A 20,503-nucleotide genomic window follows, 5' to 3' on the forward strand; every position below is an offset into this window, starting at 1 on the left:
ATCTTATTCAAGATTTGTAACGCATTGGAAGAAGGAGTTTGAAAACTTACCCAGCCACAGTTTTTAGAGGAGGGAGTTGGGTTGCTGTCGACTCGCCAGAGGATGAGGGAGGTGTCACCTAATAATTTGAATCGGACAGATTAATAGGTTGTCTGAAATAACCTGCCTTGGGATAAGAATGGCCAGAAGTGGAAGAGACCTCAAACTGGCGCTTCCGAGCCGGAGTATCAGGTAAATCGGCCGAAGTGACCCGTTGGCCACTGTGCCGGGTTGTCCGGCGAGCTTCATGCTGCTGTGTCTTCAAAATAAATGTTGGGTCCAAGTAAGCAAGAGGATGAGAAAAGCTTACTTTCCGGACTGCTTGACGGGTTTTTTTGTGTTGGCATAGAGTCTGAACCGGAGGAAAGGGTAATTACCTCTACATCATCAGCTTGGCTGCCTTCTACGTCCTCCTGATAAAGATCATTGTTAATGAGGTGCATGAAAAGTGAGCCAAGTGAGTCAAGTTCTACCTCAACTTCCGGATCATCAGCATCGTCCTCAAGTTCCATGTTGATCCGGTCAGCCATTTTCCGCTTTGAGATCCGCTTGACGGCTTTGGTTTTGGGACGAGATGGTTTGACCGCTTTATCCCTGGTTGGCTTTACTGCTTTATCTACGGATTTCCGTTTCCAGAAGGGATCATCACCCTATTCATACATAAACAGAAGAAGGATTACAAGTTGAACAAGTTAAAGACATCAAAGATGAAAAGGAAGTATAGTGCTTACAACAGGCGGTTTGTTCTTGGTATAGAAGGGGTTTAAGCCGGTTTGACTACAGACTGATTCCGATTCATTCAAAAATTTCTTTACGCTTTCAGTGACTTCTTCGTCGGTCACCTGAATGTTGATATGGCGTTGAGGGTCTTCAACATCACCGGTGTACTCACACATTAAACCGGGGCGCCGGCTTAGCGGCAGGATGCTCCAAGATATCCAACAGCGCACGAAATCAACACCTGTTAAACCAATGGACATAAAAGCCCGGAGTTTAGCGAGTTGAGGGGCATACTTGGCCCGTTCTGCAGAACTTAAGCATTGCAGCATTGGATGGGTGTTGGAAAGCCGGTGATCACGATAGCCTGGAAGGGAATTTTCATCTTCAGGAGAAGTATCTCTGCAGTAAAACCAAGTCTGGTTCCATTCCTTAGGATGGCTGTGCAGTTTGGCATGAGGGAATTCAACTTCCTTCTGCTTTTGAATAGAAACACCGCCAAGTTCAGTGTTGGGACCATTTACAAATTATGTGCGCCGGTTTAGATGAAAGAGGTCCCGGAACAGTTCAGCAGGCGGTTCTTCTTGTAAATACACTTCACAGAAGACCTGGAAGTTGCATAGATTGGACACCGAGTTGGGTCCGATATCTTGAGGATGGAGTTGGAAACTGGCAAGCACATCTCGGTAGAACTTTGACCCTGGCGGTTTGAAACCATGGCCTATGTGGTCGACAAAGACCACAACCTCGCCCTGCCTTGGGGTTGGAGGATTTTCTGTTCCTGGAACTCGCCATCGAATTTCAATTTTCTTAGGCAAGGTGCCAATGCTGACCATCCCGTTCAACTGTTCCTCGGTGACCCGGGAACGAGCCCAATTGCAAGCGGCAAACTGTTTGGCCATTGTGAAACAAAAAGCTGGAAAAGAAATGACGGTTTACAGATCATTCACGGTGGTATACAAGATGTAGTGGAATAAAAGATATACATGTATGTGAAATTGCATAAACCGGAGACAAATACAACAGTGAATGGCAAAGTCATATCAAGGGCATACATGTGTTGTTAAACCGGACTATTGCAATCAACATAAAGAAGGTTTGCCGGTTTACTAGGGGACTAATGGTATGAGATAGATTGTTTTTGCAAAGGTAAACCGCCTACGTAGTACATAGGATACAGATCTAAGGCGAAAAGGGCTAAGTAAGGAAAAACAAGTTTCACAGGATCACATGGGAATTTTGGATCTACCGAAGACAGAAAGGCAAAAATATTTTGACCTAAAAAGGGTAGGACCCGAAATAGTTTATGAAGGACTAGATAAGTTTTTGCGCATAAGGGTTTGTGGTGGTAACAGAAGATTAGCCACGGCAAGGGATACGTCAGGCGTGAAGTGTCCATCCATAGATTAAGGAGGAACAGGGAAGAACAGCACCGAAGCACCGATGAACTTCAGAGAACTACGAAGAACAGGGAAACCCTAATGAATCTAAGGAAGGAGGAAAGGACTTACTGTGGCCACGGAAGCAGCAGAGGTGTGCTGCGGAACTCTGGTACGAACAGGTTGATGCAGCGGCCAATGGTGAGGCAGAGGCGAGGCTTGACGATGGCGGCGGCGCTCAGGTGCGGAGGTGTCGCGAGGAGGAAGAAGAAGCGAACGAGACGAGGGAAAAAATGATAAGGACCCGTGGCCCTATTTATAAGGTGAGCGATAAGGCGACAAGTGCAGGAATCGAGGAGGTCAAAAACGGATAGTTAATAATGGTGTCGCTTCGATGACTGGATATGCATTAATGAAGGTAATCTTCAGCTTCAACGGATAGATGACGTCAGGGCGGTTTATCATGATCCTGAAGTATGACGTCACGGCGGTTTAAAAGATCAAGTTGAAGATGCAAGGGAGGAATTTTTCTAAGTATTGAAGATTGACATGAACAAGTTCAAACCAATCTGGGGCCTAATGTTGGGGATATTACTACTGGACGTAAACCGGCCAGGGGTAGCCGGATTAGCCTTATGAAGATTAGAAGCCCATGAAGACATAAGAATGATGGCGCTTTATGAAGGCCCAAGGCCCAGAGGCGAGTTAAGGCCTGTAGATGTAAACCGACCTTGTTATGTAACTTGCATTGTAAGATAGGAAGGATAGAGACCAAACCGGACACGTTTATGATCCGGCTTCGGGACTCTGTAAACCGGCGGGCATCAACCTATGTATATAAAGGGACGACCCTGCAGCAGATTAGGGATGACAGACAACAAACTCGAGAGCCAGACAAAGCGGATTCGCTCCCTGGCCGTCGAAACCCTAGCAATACCAATCACAACTAGACGTAGGCTTTTACCTTCATCGAAGGGGCCGAACTAGTATAAACTCCTCGTGTCCCCGTGTCCGGTTTAACCCCTTTAAGCTAACCCATTGCGATGGCTCCACGACTAAGTCCTTTCACAAGGACATCTGCCGTGACAAACCCACGACAAAGATCAAGTCTGAGAAAATCTGAGGAATGTCATCTGAAAAGATCGACATGGACCTAGAGAGGGGGTGAATAGAAAAAAATTCAAAATTTACTTGTTAATTAGCAAGTTTAGGAAAATGGGGAATATCAATGTACGCCTAACAATTGCAAAGGTGAGTCAAGTTTCTAGCAAAGATGATAGCAATAATTATACAAATTAAACAACGTAATACAATATCTCGACCGCAAGGACAAGGAAAAAGTAACCACAAGTAAGGAGCTAGGGTTAGGAATAACCAAACTCTGGAGATGAGGATGTATCTTAATGTTCACTTCCTTGGAGGGAAACTAGTCACCGTTGGAGGGTTGGGTGTTACCATGAAGGCTCACCCCTATTCTCCTTGAGATATCACAACAAATGTGATGCCCAACCACTAGTGGTAGACCGTAGACCTTTAGGCGGCTCCAAACCTTCACAAACTTTTCAGGGTAAATCACAATTTGGTTCCTCACCAGAGCATTCCTATCACCTAGGAGTCTTCAACCTCCGAGAGTAACAAGATTCACCATGAAAACAAGGAGGAATCACCTTTGCTTTGGTGAATGTGTAGGTGGAGCACTACTCCTTCACTCCTCAAAAGATCAAGAGCTTTGGGTGGCTAGGGGGTGATCTCCTAGAAATCAAGTTCTAAAAATGGAAGTGAGAGAAATGGAATCATCACCTTCTTGGAGAAGAAAAAGACTATTTATAAGGTCACCGGAAATCCAACCGATTTTCACATATTCTTTTAGCCCTGGAAGTTCCAGGTAGTTCTGGAAGTTCTGACCACTAGAAGTTTCAGGCAGGTTCTGAGGTTTCTAGAGACATTGCACAGTTTGTGCAATCTCTCTCAACGCCCCGAAAGCTGCCTGAACCTTGCCTCAGAAGTTCCTGGCAGGTTCTGAGGTTTCTAGAGACATTGCGCAGTTTGTGCAATCTCTCTCAACGCCCCGAAAGCTTCCTGAACCTTGCCTCAGAAGTTCCTGGCTACCCCTAAGATTCTAGGGTTTTCAAAAAAATGTGTACCCTAGTAGATTTAGAGGACCTCTCCTCGCACATTTTTGTATGACTTAGGTACATATATTTGGTGTACGTGTAGTCGATTCACAGAATACCTTCATGCTGAACCCCCTCTTGATAGTGTGGTTGCCCTATTATGGACTAAAATATTAAGAAGTAAAGACACTAGCAAAATTCTTCTTTTACCTTTTTCAAATTGAGGAGCATATCTAACCATCGATGCATTCTCCCATGATGTGGCAGCACTATTTATAGACTCAAGCATGTGGTTAGAACAGCAAGTTATGTTGTCATTAGCACAAAAAACAATTAAGGGCACAAATGCCCTTTTGACCTCTCCCTTTTGGCATTGATGACAACATAATAGATAGAGTAGCAAAATAATTATGATAATAAGTCACAATGAACTAGCTAAGAGCTCCCCGTAGACATACTCCCTCCGTCCGTGAATAAGTGTACTTCTAGGTTTTGTCTTAAGTCAAAGTTTTGAAATTGACCAACTATATACAAAGAGAAATTACATATATCACATTAAATTGGTATATTATGAAAGTACATTTTAAAATGAATCTAGTGAAATTAATTTAGTGTCATAAATGCTAGTAATTTTCCCTATAAAGTTGGTCAAAGTTTTAAAACTTTGACCTTGGACAAAAGCTAAAAGTACACTTATTCGCGAACGGAGGGAGTATGCCTTATTTTAATTTGCCTTGGAATACAAAAGGCATTAGTGTGGGAAGGAGCTCCCCTTGTTGCCATTTTGGCACCCAGGGCAGTGGGAACTTCTCCCACGTGGTGGAAGAGATCTCATGTGCACAGGAGAATCTTCCCTAAGGGTTTATTTTCCCGGTTTTTTTCCTACTCAACAACCAAATGTGAGCCCTAAGTGTTTGTGGATTTTACTTGCCGGTATTACCAGCACTGCATTCAGTTGATGCTGCCGCATCTTGCCTGTTACTGTACGTCTAAGAACGAGTTGGCAATATGCACCTAGTTTGACAATGGTCTTTATGTCAAACAATGGTCAGCTCCTTCTACTACTAGTATATAATATCTGGATTTGCACGGCACTAAAGCCGCCTATATAAGGATCAACATTTGTCATCGTAGAAACGACATGGTTGCATGGCAAACTCGTGAGACGCACTAGTCTAAAACACTCAAACGAGGATCATTCATATCCGTTACAGGAACAAAGCAAAAATGTACTTGAGCGGTTGAGCCTAGACCTACTACTGGTTTAAAAAAAAAATTAAAGTCTCGACTCATCATACGGGGAAGAACATTCCAATGATTGATGGCCATAAACATCAGCCATGCATGTTACTGAAAAAAAAGAGGGCATCAAGAAATACGGCGCAGCTTTGAGAGCACGATCAGTGCTTCGTGGAGACCATGGTACAGGATTTCTTATCTGAAAGCAAATGAGGCTGCTGGATGTTACATCCCCCAAAACTCCAGTTCACGCCTGGCGAATTCTTTCATCTACTTCTGGCTACGGAGATCTGGTAGAATTATCAGGGAGATGATAAGTGTGTAGTTTAGGATCATGCACAGAAGAAACATATTTAAGTTAACAAATATACTTTCAATTTAACAGAATGGTGACAAGACATCAAGAAGATTATATGCACATAAAAACATGTAGCTTTTTAGGGAAGGTGGAACAAGACAATATGCAGCTTACATCCGTCAGCCAATAGCACAGAAACACACAAGCAAGTAATAATACTGATAACACAAATAAATACGAAATGTTATCTGAAGAGAAGGTATGACTCACAAGCACTCCCACTCCGGCGGACGTATATCTTCTCGAGGGGTATTACCATTTGCCCTGAACAAATTTGCCAACTTGTGGACTCTCCCATCATCCTTTGAGCAGTTGATCTTTACCATTCCTAGGTCTTTGCAAGTAAATGATCTTCTCTGTAGTTTGATACCTGTTTCTGATACCTTTCTACTCCCTCCGTTCCAAAATAGATGACTCAACTTTGTACTAAATTTAGTACAAAGTTGAGTCATCTATTTTGGAACGGAGGGAGTAGTATTGAAGTTCTTTTGCAGATCAAGAAAGTTGTTGTTAAACATGTGTTCAGGTACTCAAAACTAAAAAATAATCAAGTAAGCATAAGCCCCAAATATGTAATTACACATATAATTTTAAGTTGGAGAAAGAGCTTCTGTATATTAGGTGAGTGCTGCAGCAAGAAAATTAGTGTATCAAAGTCTGTAGCCATACACCATTCGCCAAGGGACAGGGTCTTCAGGTTGCCAAAACTTGGACACATTTCCAGTTCCCTACTCAGAACCACCTACACACATAAAATGAGTGTTCAGCAAATAAACATAGTAATTTGAATCAATTTTATATTTTATATACTGAATACAAGAGGTTTATTTAATATGCAGAGAAGAAAATAAACATACTCACCATGAAAAAGAAATTAAGACATATAGTAAGGTGTTACCATGATTAGCGCCTATTGGTAAAAATATGATCCATCATTTTTTCTATAATGTGATGGGACATTGCCGTTATACTGGTATGCAGACTCAAAATAGTTAATTACACGACGATTTAAACTGTAATCATTTAAAAAGATACAATACTACAAGAATATAAAAAATAATCTGAAATAATAAATAAGGCTCTCTTGAAGTTGCATACTAACTCCGCCTATGTTGTCTCAACATAGCCGGTCCCAAGCCCGGGTAAAGGAGGAGGGTTGTGATAGGCTTGGCGAGCCAACGTAAAAACTCAGCCACTCTTATGGAGATGAAACCCAAGTGCATAGCGGACGGCTAAAGCGTGCGGAGAATGTCAAGAGAGGGCGGGGTCGACCGATTTTGACATGGGAGGAGTCCGTTAAGAGAGACCTGAAGGATTGAAGTATCGACAAAGAGCTAGCTATGGACAGGGGTGCGTGGAAGCTTGCTATCCATGTGCCAGAGCCATGAGTTGGTTGCGAGATCTTATGGGTTTCACCTCTAGCCTACCCCAACTTGTTTGGGACTAAAGGCTTTGTTGTTGTTGTTGTTTGTTGTTGTTGAAGCTGCATACTTCCATATCTTATTGATTTCACCTACAAAGTACTATTTGATGATGAAATGAGCTAGTACAAATTTCTTGATCTGAACTCTTCTCCCAGTCAACTGCGCCTTTCTAAGAAGGTGTTGCTACTTATGTAAGAAGAAATGTGCTCATTGGACATATGTGTGTTCTATTGGGAGCAACATAAATTTCTTTGGCAAACATCAGAAAAGGCTGTTAAAAAAACAATGATGGCTATATCAAGGAAGTTTTCTTACTCAAAGATAGAGAGACCAGTAAAAGGTGGTGACAGCTATATATACCTATCCCGCATCAGTCAACAACTCGAAAGTCCTAGCACTTGAAAGAGACTCGAGAATATGGCGTCCACCTAAAATCTTCCTACCATTGCATTCTCTGTTTCCACCATAGTTACCATCATTACTGGAAATCTGGCCTTTACCTTTGTAGCCATGCTTTGCATCATTTGCAATCTCACCGTATTCATAGGTATTGTCATCGCTATCGATATCACTACCATAATCAAAATTATCCTTGTAACGACCCTGCGTGTAACTTTCTTCAGCAAAAGTATCTCCATATCCAAATCTTATAAAATGATCATATTCAAAATCATCACCCAAGGAAGAGTCATCATCATGAATCTTAGAGGTATCTGTCCAATCATTATCATCGCTATCATCCCCATCATCATCAGTAGTTCCATCACAGTCATCTTCATCACTGATGTGTTCAAAGTCATCACCCAAGAAAGAGTCATCAAGTATGATAGTGCCGGTGACAAGTGACCCCAAGTTGTTGAACGATGGGACTCGGACGTAAGGCGTGGTGAGGCGCAGAAGTAGGAGGTTCGGAGCAGCAATGGAGAAGGCGCAGTTGATCTTGCACTTGAGCATGATCAAAGTCTTCAAAGAGGCAGACACAATCCCGGCAGCAGTCACCAGGCAATCCTTGAGATCCAGCTCCTCCAAAGACGTCCAGCTGGAAGAGAGCTGCTTGAGGATCTGGCCGTCGAGCCTGGCATACGACAGCTTCAGCACCTTGAGGTGGCACGAGACGAACTGCACGCGTTCCAACGATGCAATCTCCGAGCGATGCCCAGCGAGATGGATGACCCGCGCGTTGCGGTTGATGGCGGCCCTGATCCACGCGCTGGCGTCGTCCTCGTCGTAGCCGGCGTCCTCGTCGCCGGACCGCAGGTGGAGCGTGCCCACGGGCGCCGACGCGTCGCGGAGGAGGAAGAGGCGCTGCACGAAGTGGCGGAACTCCCCCGGCGGGTCGGCGTCGCGGTCGGAGGAGTGGCGCACGCGGAGGTCGACGCAGGGCGAGGAAGCCCAGAGGTGGCGCCACCGGCGCGCGAGCACGCAGGTGCGGACCGCCTCCCACGCCTTGAGGGACGACATGATGTTGTGCAGGAGCGTGTCCGGGAGGGCGCTGAGGCGGTCGGGCTTGACGGCGGCCGGGCCGCGGCCCCAGGCGCTGGGTGGTGCTCCGGCGCATTTCGTCGAGCAGAAGGCATGCACGTAGGGTTTCGGGTCGCCCCGGCGCAGCCCTGTCAGTCAGGATTTTGAAATCTCTGCGGGGGAGATGCATACGGAGACGAGATCGGGGGGAGGAAAGGGAACTTACGGAGAGAAACTCGGTGAAATGGGCGGAGTTTGTTGCCGCTTTCTCAGTTTTCTGGTGGCGGATGCTTCGGAGTGAGTTGCGGAGTGGGATGGCGTACACTCAAAGTCAATGGGATTAGCGTTACAGAGAAACACTATATTCAACCACCCCCCCTCCTCATCGCTGACACACTCACCTTATCTGCCCCCCTTCACCGGCCGACACCTCGCCCCCTCTCAACCCTCATTAGTCCCCGCCGCCACACTCAACCTCATCGACCATGTTGGTGCGGTCGTGCTCTTCCCAGTAAGAACTGAGAGGCCCGTGCCGAGAGAGTTCTGAGAGAGAGTGTGGGGCTACTTTGAATGGATCGAGGATGACACACACCGTGAAGCTGAATCAGTCGCCAGTCGTGCCCACCTACCCGCCGCCCTTGAGTATTTTGACTCGGTGTCAACAACAGCCCAGCAGAAATGAATGCCGCGTGATGCACAATATGGCGACTCTGCTAGAGTTGCTCTTACATCCCCATCTACCAGCACAAGCCATAAAACCACTCCAGCTCACTTGTTTGGTGATTTGGTCAAGCCAAACCCACTCTATGCGACCACAAGCGATGGGGCAAAGATGAACAAAGGGCGGCAAGCGACAACTAGAACTAGATTTGCATAGGCCAGGTTTTGCCGATTAGTCCGATTTGGTGGGTAGGGAGGATACTCCCATCTGGTTTACGCTTCCGAGTTGGAATACTGGCCATCAAACCGGAAAATGCCAACGGAGGCCGAGCTCCAGGGAGCTCGGTATTTTAAAAAAATCAAAATTTATATTTCAAAGTTTCAGAAAAAATCAAAAAAAAAATCTACGGTAACTTAATAGATTTCCGCATGAACGTGTAAGAAAATTATTTGAATTTGTTGTGATTTGTAGGCTGTACAAAAAAAACAAATATCCGGCCCAACAACAAAAAATATTGGCCCATTTTAGAAATACGTTTTTGTCTTTTTTCTGTACGCCACGTGTGAAAGTATTTGGTTTTGAATTTTTGCACAGACGCAATACACATGTGTGAAAGTGTATATACAAACAATTTCAAAAAATTTCACCTTGTAGAAATTTGTATTTTGAAAACGAGCTCCGTGGAGCTCGGCCTCCAAAAGCCCTCACCCGCCATCACACACGTTATCATGACAAGTGGACCCAACAGGTTAAACTAGATACAACAAAACAATTTTGAGGTACAATGTGGCGGAAAATTTAAATGGGGCAAATACTATCACAAATAGACAAACAATGGGTAAAAAGTTAAATTAACTCTCTTATTAACTATATCCCTTTTCAACCAAAAAATTGTGGTGTGTTTTTTCAGGTGCGTCAGTATTTGTTATTCAGAGAGAAAATACCTCTCTGCTCATAGTTGTGGCCTTGTGGGCACACATGATTGCAGAGCATGAAGCTTACTTCAATATTCTACCTATTGTATATGATTGCAGAGCACCGAAATATGAATAGTTAGACATCAATGTAAACCTTCATCGCCGAAATCGGAATGAAGGTTCATTTCCTTTTACACGACATCAGAATTTGTACGGTAGTAAAGCTGCCTATAACTCACCACAGGATCAATGCTTAATGCTTACTGGAGCATAGCACAACGCATGACAGACTCAAATGCACCACTCTCAAGTCTGAAGCATTCAAATGACGAGCATTCATATCCGTTCCAGGAACAAAGCAAACTTGTACTAGAGGCTAGACCTACTACTAGTTGAACTTCTCAGCTCATCCCACTGGCAACAACATTCCAACGATTCAATAATCACCAACGTCATCCATGTTACCAAAAAAGAGGAAATTAAGAAACCCAGCGCAGCTTTGAGAGCACGATCAATTGCTCATGAGGATGTTGGATGTTACACCCCCCAGAACTCCTTCGTCTGCTTCTGGCTGCGGAGATCTGGTAGAAATATCAGGGAGTGTATAAGTGTATAAGTGTGTAGTCTAGGATCATGTACAGAAGGAACATACTTAAGTTAGCAAAACATACTTCCAATTTAACAGAATGCTGACAAGATATTAAACAGATTATATATGCACATAAAAGCATGTGGCTTTTCAGGGAAAGCGGACCAAGACAGTATGCAGTGGACATCCGTCAGCAAGTAGCACATGAACATACAAGCAAGTAAAACTACAGATAATGAAAATAAATACAAAATGCTATCTGAAGAGAAGGTATGACTCACAAGCACTCCCGCTGTGGTGGACATAAATTTTCTCGACTGGCATACCATTTGCCATAAACAAATTTGCCAGCTTATGGACTCTCCCATCATCCTTTGAGCATGTGATCTTCACCATTCGAAGATCTTTGCAAGTAAATGATCTTCTCTGTAGTTTGATACCTGTTTCTGATGCCTTTCTGGCATTGAAGTTCTTTTGCAGATAAAAAAGTTGTTGTTAAGCATGCGCTAAAATACTCAAAACTAAAAGATAATCAAGTAAGCATAAGCCCCAACTATGTAATTACACATACAATTTTAAGTTGGAGAAAGAGTTTCTGTATATTAGGTGAGTGCTGCAGCAAGAAAATTAATGCATCAAAGTCTGCAGCCATACACCATTTGCCAAGGGACAGGGTCTTCAGGTTGCCAAAAGTTGGACATGTATTCAGTTCCCTACTCAGAACCACCTACACATTGCACATAAAATGAGTGTTCAGTAATTAAACATAGTAATTTGAATCAATATTATATTTTATATATTGAATACAAGAGGTTTATTAAATATGCAGAGAAGAAAACAAACATACCAACCACGAGAAAGAAATTAAGACATATAGTGATGTGTTACCATGATTAGTACCTATTGGTAAAATAAGATTCCTCATTCTTTTCTGGTATGCAGACTCAAAATAGTTAATTACACAACGATTTGAACAGTAATCATTTAAAAAGATACACTACTTCAAGAATGTAAAAAATAACAAACAATAATCTAAATAATATATAATGTTCTCTTGAAGCTCCATACTTCCATATCTCATTGATTTGACCTACTACATTTGATGATGAAATGAGCTAGTACAAATTTCTTGATCTGAACTCTTCTCCAAGTCAACTGTGCCTTTCTAACCAGGTGTTGCTACTTATGTAAGAAATGTGCTCATTGTACATGTGTATTCTGTTGGGAGCGACATAAATTTCTTTTGCAAACATCAGGAAAAGTTGTTAAGGAAAAAACAATTATGGCTATATCAAGAAAATTTTCATACTCGAAGATAGAGAAAATAGTAAAAGGTGGTGACAGCTATACCTCTCCAGCATCAGTCAACAACTCCAAAGTTCTAGCACTTGAAAGACTTTGAAGAATATGACGGCCACCTAAAATCTTCCCATCATTGCATTCTGTATATCCATCATAGATACTGTCTTTACTGGAAATCAGGTCTTTACCTTTGTAGCCATACTTTGCATCATTTGCAATCTCACTGTATGCATAGGTATTCTCATCACCATAATAATAATTATCCTTGTAACGATCATGCCTGTAAATTCCTTCAGCAAAACCATGTCCATATCCAAACCTTATAAAATCATCATATCCAACACCATCACTCAAGGAAGACTCATCATGAATCTTCGAGCTCTCTGTCCAATCATTATTGTCGCTATCATCCCCGTCGTCATCAGTAGTTCCATCACAATAATCTTCATCACTGATGCATTCATTGTCATCACCCAAGAAAGAGTCATCAAGTATGATAGTAGCTGTGACAAGTGATCCCAAATTCTTGAATGATGGGACTCGGACGTAAGGTGTGATGAGGTGCAGAAGTAGGAGGTTCGGAGCAGCAATGGAGAAGGCGCAACTAATCTCGCATTCGAGCATGATTAAAGTCTTCAAAGAGGCGGACACAATCCTAGGGCCCGCCACCAAGCAATCCTTCAGACCTAGTACTTCCAAAGACGTGCAACTAGAAGAAAGCTGCCCGAGGATCCTGTAGTCGAGCATGGCATACGACAGCTTCAAGACCTTGAGGTGGCAAGAGATGAACGACACGCGGTCCAATGACGCGATCTCTGAGCAACGCCCGGTGAGATGGATAACCCGCGCGTTGCGCTTGATGGCGGCCGTCATCCACGCGCTGGCGTCGTCATCGGTGAAGCCCGCTTCTTCGTCGCTCGACCGCAGGCGGAGCATGACCACGGGCGCCGATTCGTCCCGGAGGAGGAAGAGCCGGTGCACGAAGTCGCGGAACTTCTCAGGCGGGTCGCCGTAGCGGCCAGTGGAGGGGCGCACGCGGAGATCGACGCAGGGCACGGACGCCCAGAGATGGCGCCACCGCCGCGCGAGCACGCAGGTGCGGACCACCTCCCACGCCTTCAAGAATGACATGATGTAATGCAGGAGCTCGTCCGGGAGGGCGCTGAGGCGGTCGGGCTTGGCGACAGCCCGGCGGGCGCCGCGGCGCTGGCCCGGGCGCTGGGTGGTGCTCCGGTGCATTTCGTCGAGCGGAAGATCTGCATGCAGGTTTAGCGACACCGCGGCTCAGCTTTGTCAGTCAGGATTTTGAATGATGGAACGGAACATAACATACCAAGAGAGACTGCTTGAGATGGCCTAAACTGAATTCCGCCAAGAGACACTCACGTACACAAGAGCTGGCAGAAGCACTTGATCGGTTCCTGTACAAGCATGCACTAGTACATGAGCCTGACTTGTAGTATAAAGTTGAAGATTTTTAAAACCTTCATCAAAGGATATGGAGCGCATTGCCGTTTGTTAAGGAAACTGGCACAAACAAACTGCCGAGTGGAATGTCACAAATTCTCCAAATCCACTACCCAAAATAGTAATAAAATGATTGTACATAGCGGTGGCAAAAGGAAAGCAGGGAAGAGGTGGCCACCTTGCAGCTTGGGTGCGGACGGCGTGGGCTCATCCACGTCGTAGATGTGCCGGAGGAGGGCACGGTGAACGTCACGTGGTGCCTCGAAGGCACCTATGCCGGCGGTGCCCTTCCCCACCGTGGAGCTCACCGTCGCGACGGCGACCGGTTGCCGCTCGGAGATGTGGGGCGCGATGTCTGGTGGTGGCCTTGAGTCGGAGTAGCCGGGGAAGGGAAGGAAAGGGATGCGCTTGGCACCGGATCTGGAGCGCCGCCGCGAAGCAACAGGGGAGATGGTCAGATGGGACTATCACAGGAGCAAATCCTGAAATAAGAACCGTGGGCGCCCCCGCACTCTCTTAGAGCTTAGGCACTCTCGGCCGTCGGATCAATTTCTTGATGCGTTTTCGACCATTCGATCTCGCTCCTGGAAGACCTCGGCCGTCGGATCAAACCGAAAACACTGCCGCAGTGAGTAGTGTGCCCTCCAGCGTGCCACCGCCCATTGTTTCTAGGCCCCGCCGAGGGCATTTTCGTCATTTCACATCTTAGGTCAACACTTGCCTTTTCCGTGTCGCTACCTCTTTCCCAATCAATGCTAGGGCTATTACGGTAGCAAATTCATTAGAAAAGAGGGTCCTTTTTGCGCAGAAGCGTGCATTTCTGTGTACACATCTATCCCATTGAATCTGTGCCATCCATCCTCAATCCAGTGGTCCAGCTTCCGGTTTTCTATTTTTGCAACTAAAAGCCAGATTCTATAGTAGTCGCCCGACCAATATGGCGACTTTTGACTGAGAATGCCATTTTAGCATACTAGTCATCCGACATTCGGCATGCATAATTTGTGAAGGGTGCTTCATATTCAACCCTTCAAATAATGTGGGGGCATCGGTTTGGAGCATGCATCATCCACCATCTGCTCGAGCGGGAAGAAAGTTTTGGCTCAGACTCTTCCTCCTGCATGCAGCCCTATCAATGTCGTTGTTGCCCGTGCAATTGCCGCTTCCTCCCTGACAATGTTGCAACCACGTATCCACCGAGCAGAGTGCCAACTAACGCTCTTCATCACGTTCCCCTCCCGCACGTTGCAAATCAGGCCCAATTTCCATCCGGAACACGCCCATTCGCTGGTATATGGACCCATTACCTTCGCCATCAGCACCACATTTAACCTCTCTCCCCCATCCCCGTCGCCAACACACTCACCTCACCGCCCCCCTTCACCGGCCGCCACCCTGCCCTCTCCATCCCTGCCACCACACTCAATCTCATCGACCATGTCGATGCGGTCACGTCCTCCCCGGCAAGACCTAAGAGGTCCACACCAAGAGAGGGTTCTGGGGGAGGATGTGGGACTACTTCAAGTGGATCGAGGATGACGTGCACCGTAAGATAGAATCGGTCGTCGTCCGTGCCCGCCTACCCACCTCCCTCGAGTATTTTGAATGAATGTCGGTGGCAGCCTAGGCAGAAATGGGCGCCGCGCTCACGCCAGTTTCCAAATGCACGGTATGACGGCGCTGGTAGAGTTGCTCTTATATCTCGCCAGCACAACCCATAAAAAACCACCCTAGCTCTGCACCATATTTTGTGGTTTGGTCAAGCCAGGCCCACTCTGTGAGACCACAAGTGGTGGGGCGAAGAGAATAAAGGGCGGCAAAGAGGAGCCGTCAGGCGACAACCAAATCAAGATTTGCCATGGGGCAAGGTTTTTCCAATTAGGTGGACGGGGACGCGAGTCCGATTAGGTGGGTAGAGGATAGGGCCATCTTGTTTACGCTTCCTAGACTCCTAGTTGGAATACTGGTCATCACACACATCATCTTGATAAGAGGACCCAACTGGTTAAAATCCGGGCAAAGTGTTAAATTGGGTTAAACACGACACATCACAGCAATTTTGGGGTACAATGTGGCCGAAAATTTAAATGGGGCAAATACTATCACAAATACACAAACAGTGGGTAAAAAGTGAAATTCACCGTCTTATTAATAGTGTCCTTTTTCAACAACAAAAACACGGTGTAGTTTTTCAGGTGTTAATATCTGTTATCTCTACTACTTAAAAAGAACATAAGGTTCCCATTTCACCTCTTTTTCGTCCAACCTTCCATATATATGTCGCACTATTTCCTTATCCTCTTTGATTTTTTCCTCCCATATTTGATTGTTCTACCATCCATTTAATTGTCTCATGTTTATTAACTTACCAAAATAATCACATATTTTGTTGGCAAGTCATTAAATTCTTACCAAATAAGTGCTTATCTCTACTACTTAAATCTCTACTACTTAAAAAGAACGTAAGGTTCCCATTTCACCTCTTTTTCGTCCAACCTTCCATATATACATCGCACTCTTTTCTTATCCTCTTTGATTTTTTCCTCCCATATTTGATTGTTCTCCCATCCATTTAATTGTCTCATGTTTATTAACTTACCAAAATAAACACATATTTTGTTGGCAAGTCATTAAATTCTTACCAAATAAGTGCTTAACAATAAAATGGCAGAGAAATCATGGCGATTGCATACAAACATTTGGTAAGATTTTAGCGTATCAATATAATAATATACATGGATTCTCAAAAACAATAATATAGTACAATAATAGTCGTGCAGTCTGGGGCTAATCTACTAGAATGTTTATACTCCCGTTGTAACGCACGGGCAATTGTCTAGTTCTGAGAGAAAATACGTCACCGCTCATAGTTGTAGGCACACATGATTCAGAGCATGAAGTTTACTTCAGTATTCGACCTGTTGTATATGAAGTGTATTTCTTTTTCACTGCATGTGAAACACATTTCAAATTTTCAATTTTGCATTAATTTCAATATACAACTATACTAAACTTCCGAAGATAAAATAACCCTGACAAATGAACCCTACAGTCATACTGTCGGAGTGAAATAACAAAGCGTATCTCAGCTGCACCACAATTCAGGCACGACGCATCCATAATTTATTTTCTGTTCTGGTAAAAAAGCAAAGTTTACTACAGACCACACAAATGAATTAGTTTATAGTATAGGAAGAACATCCCAGCGATTTGTAGCCCATGCTACTAAAAAGGACGTCAAAAGATCCGGTGAAGCTTTGAAAGCATAATCAGTACTACATGGAGATCAAGGGTTCTTACTGCACCTTGCTAACTACATAATGGATGGTCGATCACCGACAGGATTTAATATCTAGAAGACCCCTCGTAAACTTCTGGACGTTTACATCCAGTCGTCCCCACATTCATCCAGTTCTTGTTTGGCGAGGTCCCTCATAAACTTCTGGCCACGGAGATCTGGTAGAAATATCAAAAAGTAGATGACTGTAGATTAGGACCATGTACAAAAGAACATCTTTTAATTTTACAGAATACACTTCTCATGTAACAGAATATCGATGTATACACTAAGCAGATTATATGCCCATTTATACTTATTTAGCTTTTCAGGAACACGGCAATGTGCTCTTTACATCTCAGTAAATAGCATATGAACATATAAACCAGTAAGGAAATGCTGATATTGCAAGTAAATACGAAATGGTATAGGTATGACTCACAAGCATCCCCGCTCCGACGCACATAAATATTCTCTAGTGATATACCATTTGCCCTGAACATATGTGCCAAGGTGTGGACTCTCCAATCGTCCTTTGAACATTTGATCTTCACCATTCTGAGTTCTTTGCAAGTAAATGATCTTCCCTATAGTTTGATACATGTTTCCAATGCCTTCCTTGTGCTGAAGTTCTTTAGCACATTAACCAAATTGTCATTAAGTGTGCGATCAGATACTAAAAAACTAATAACAATGAAGTCTAGGATCAAGTAGCATACACCAAATATGTAATCACACATACCAATTTGAGTTGGAGAAAAGCGTCTTTATATTAGGTGAATGCTGTAGCAAGAAAATTAATGCATCAAAATCAGCGGCCATACACCATTCACCAAGGGACAGGGTCTTCAGGTTGCTAAAAGTTGGACACCTTCTCAATTCCCTAGTCAGAACCACCTTCATAATGCAGACAAAAGAGTATTCAGCAAAGAACGGTAGTAACTCAAATCAACTTCTCACAGTAAAAACTGCATATGGATGGTTTATTCAACAGAAAAAAGATACCCATCTCGAAACAGAAGGGAAAACAACATCTATCATATAGTGATGTATTGCTAGAAGAGTAGCACGTATTGGTTTCATATCATTCATCTTTATTTTCTAGTAACTGGAGGAACATCGGCCTTAGACACTCTTATAAAAACTGAATATATATATAGCTAATCTGTTGAAAAGATACACTGTTGCAACAAAGAGAAAAACTGCAAAGTTGCAATGAGAACATAATTGATGAATAATACTCCCTTGAAGCTACAATTGATGATTAAATAAACTAGTACTGCACCAGAGCAGAAGGTCAGAAATGTGCTCATTCGACACGTGTTCTATTGGAGGGAACCCGGCATTTCATTGTGAAACATGCAGGAAAAAATGTCCCATTATAACTATGACCATGCCAAAGAAATATAAATAGAAAATAAGAGAGGAAAAAGAGAAATCAATAAAAGATGGTGATTGTTATACCTCTCCAGCATCAATTAACAACTCCAAACTCGTAGCTGTGGAAAGGCTCTCGAGCATATGATGGCCACCTAGAATGTAACTATAATTTCCACCACTGATTTTTCCATAGTTACCATCTTCACTGGAAAGCTTCCCTTACCTTTGTAGCCATACTTTGCATCATTTGCGATCTCACTGTATTCATAGGCATTGTCATCACTATCAATATTGCTATCATAATTATAATTATCCTTGTAGCGACTGTGCCCATATCTTTCTTCGGGAAAACCATATCCATATCCAAACTCGTCAAAATCACCGATGTATCCAAAATCATCATCATCACTCAAAGATGAGGCATCATGAATCGTATAGTTCTCCCTCTTATCATCATTGCCATCGTCATCAGTAGTTTCATCGCAGTCATCCTTATCGCTGATGTGTTCAAATTCATTGCTCAAGAAATGGTCATCAAGTAAGATAGTGGATGTGACTAGTGACCCAAAGTTGGTAAATGACAGAACTTGGGCATACGGTGTGATGAGGCGCAGAAGTAGGAGGTTGGGAGCTGCAATGGAGAAGAGGCTAGGAGGGGCAACTGAGAATCCCGAATTGAACTTGCACTTAAGCATGATTAAGGTCCTCAAAGAGACGGACACAATCCCAGGGCCTGTGACCAAGCAATCCTTGAGATCCAGCTGTTCCAAGGATTTGCAACTAGCAGAAAGCTGTCGGAGGACACTGTCATCGAGCCTGGCGTACGACAACTTCAAGATCTTGAGGTGGCACAAAACGAAGGGCACGCCGTCCAACGACGCGACTCTCTTGTGATGCCCGGCAAGGTGAATAACCCACGCCCTGCATCGTCCTCGTTGAAGCCAGCGTCCTCGTCGCTGGGCTGTAGGCGGAGCATGTCCACGGGCGCTGACACGTCGTGGAGGAGGAAGAGGCGGTGCACAAAGTCACGGAACTCCTGCGGCGGGTCGGCGTCGTGGCTCATGTAGCGCACGCGGAGGTCGACGCAGGGCGCGGACTCCCATAGGTGGCGTCACCAGCGCGCGAGCACGCAGGTGGGAACCACCTCCCATGGCTTCAGGAACGACATGACGTGGTGTAGGAGCGCGTCCGGGAGGGCGCCGAGGCGGTTGACCCCGCCGCCGCCGGAGCCTGACACCTGGTCGGTGCGGCGGCACGGCCCCCGACGCTGGGTGGTTGCCCCGCGCATTTCGTCGAGCAGATGGCCTGCGCATAGGTTCAGGGTCGCCCGACGTAAAGATTATGCAGGGAAATCCATGGAGGGATGCGCTTATGGGGAAGGGGATCAAACTTAGGAGAGATCCGACGAAATGGTGTTGAGTTCTTGCCGCTTTTGAAACGAAAACTCAAATTTTTCGGGATAGAGGCGATAGTTAGGGCGTAAATCATGTCTTGTTCCAATGGGCCTTTGGCCCCGTTATTTAGGGCGTAAACGGATTAGGTGTCAATGGGCCTTTGGCCCAGTTAGTTAGGACGTAGACGGACTAGATGCATTGGATATACGCTGAAAAGTTTCTAAAACAAAAGGATATACACTCAAAAAATTCTGGGGAAAAAAGATATACGCTAAAAAATGTAGATTGGATATATTCTCAAAAAGAAAATAAAAATATGCAAATTAGGATGGTGCCTTCCTAATTTTGGTATTCATATTTTTCAACAGCGATTGGATGCATACACCTAACCTTTGTGTAGTTCTTTTTAGACCTATGTGTAGTTAGGATTTGCACATAACTAACACCAACGAACACAACCATCAATGGCAATAATTGAGAGACTCCATTTCTAGGACAAGTATTTCCGGACGGAGGGAGTACTCTGGACCACATGTACCACTTCACCTCCTCTCACAACTACCCAGGTGATTAGGGTATCTCTACCTCCCGTCAATGTCGCCGTTGGTCCACCTCGTCTTTTGTGACCTTAGGGCCATGGAGACGTGGTGGGTATCGACCCTTGCTGGTGGGAGGCTTCCTACCCAATTTTAGGTGTTTTTAGGTCGATTGGGGTTTGTGTCCTTCTCGGTAAGGCAGGGCGGCGGCTCATTGCGGATGGAATAAAGTCCTCATGCATAGACCTC

At 44.5% G+C, this 20,503-nt stretch overlaps 2 protein-coding genes and 1 pseudogene across 2 annotated transcripts; all 3 read right to left on the minus strand.

Moving 5' to 3' along the window:
• Positions 1–6,437: 6,437 nt before the first annotated feature.
• LOC123191528 (MEIOTIC F-BOX protein MOF-like) lies at positions 6,438–9,485 on the minus strand. The gene is made up of 3 exons (XM_044604231.1): positions 9,461–9,485; positions 7,631–8,880; positions 6,438–6,588 (listed from the first exon to the last, which is right to left on the minus strand). Exons 1-2 carry the CDS (start codon positions 9,483–9,485, stop codon positions 7,631–7,633), a joined length of 1,275 nt encoding a protein of 424 aa, XP_044460166.1. The 3' UTR covers positions 6,438–6,588.
• Positions 9,486–10,423: 938 nt separating this feature from the next.
• On the minus strand, positions 10,424–13,745 carry LOC123184801 (uncharacterized). The gene is made up of 5 exons (XM_044596859.1): positions 13,534–13,745; positions 12,249–13,456; positions 11,470–11,625; positions 11,180–11,369; positions 10,424–10,890 (listed from the first exon to the last, which is right to left on the minus strand). The coding sequence occupies exons 2-5, from the start codon at positions 13,437–13,439 to the stop codon at positions 10,847–10,849; spliced, it is 1,581 nt and encodes a 526-aa protein (XP_044452794.1). The 5' UTR covers positions 13,440–13,456; positions 13,534–13,745; the 3' UTR covers positions 10,424–10,846.
• Positions 13,746–17,049: 3,304 nt separating this feature from the next.
• LOC123191529 (uncharacterized) lies at positions 17,050–19,612 on the minus strand (annotated as a pseudogene).
• Between the last annotated feature and the right edge of the window lie 891 nt (positions 19,613–20,503).

This window comes from Triticum aestivum, chromosome 2A, assembly GCF_018294505.1.
Source record: "Triticum aestivum cultivar Chinese Spring chromosome 2A, IWGSC CS RefSeq v2.1, whole genome shotgun sequence".
NCBI lineage: Eukaryota > Viridiplantae > Streptophyta > Magnoliopsida > Poales > Poaceae > Triticum > Triticum aestivum.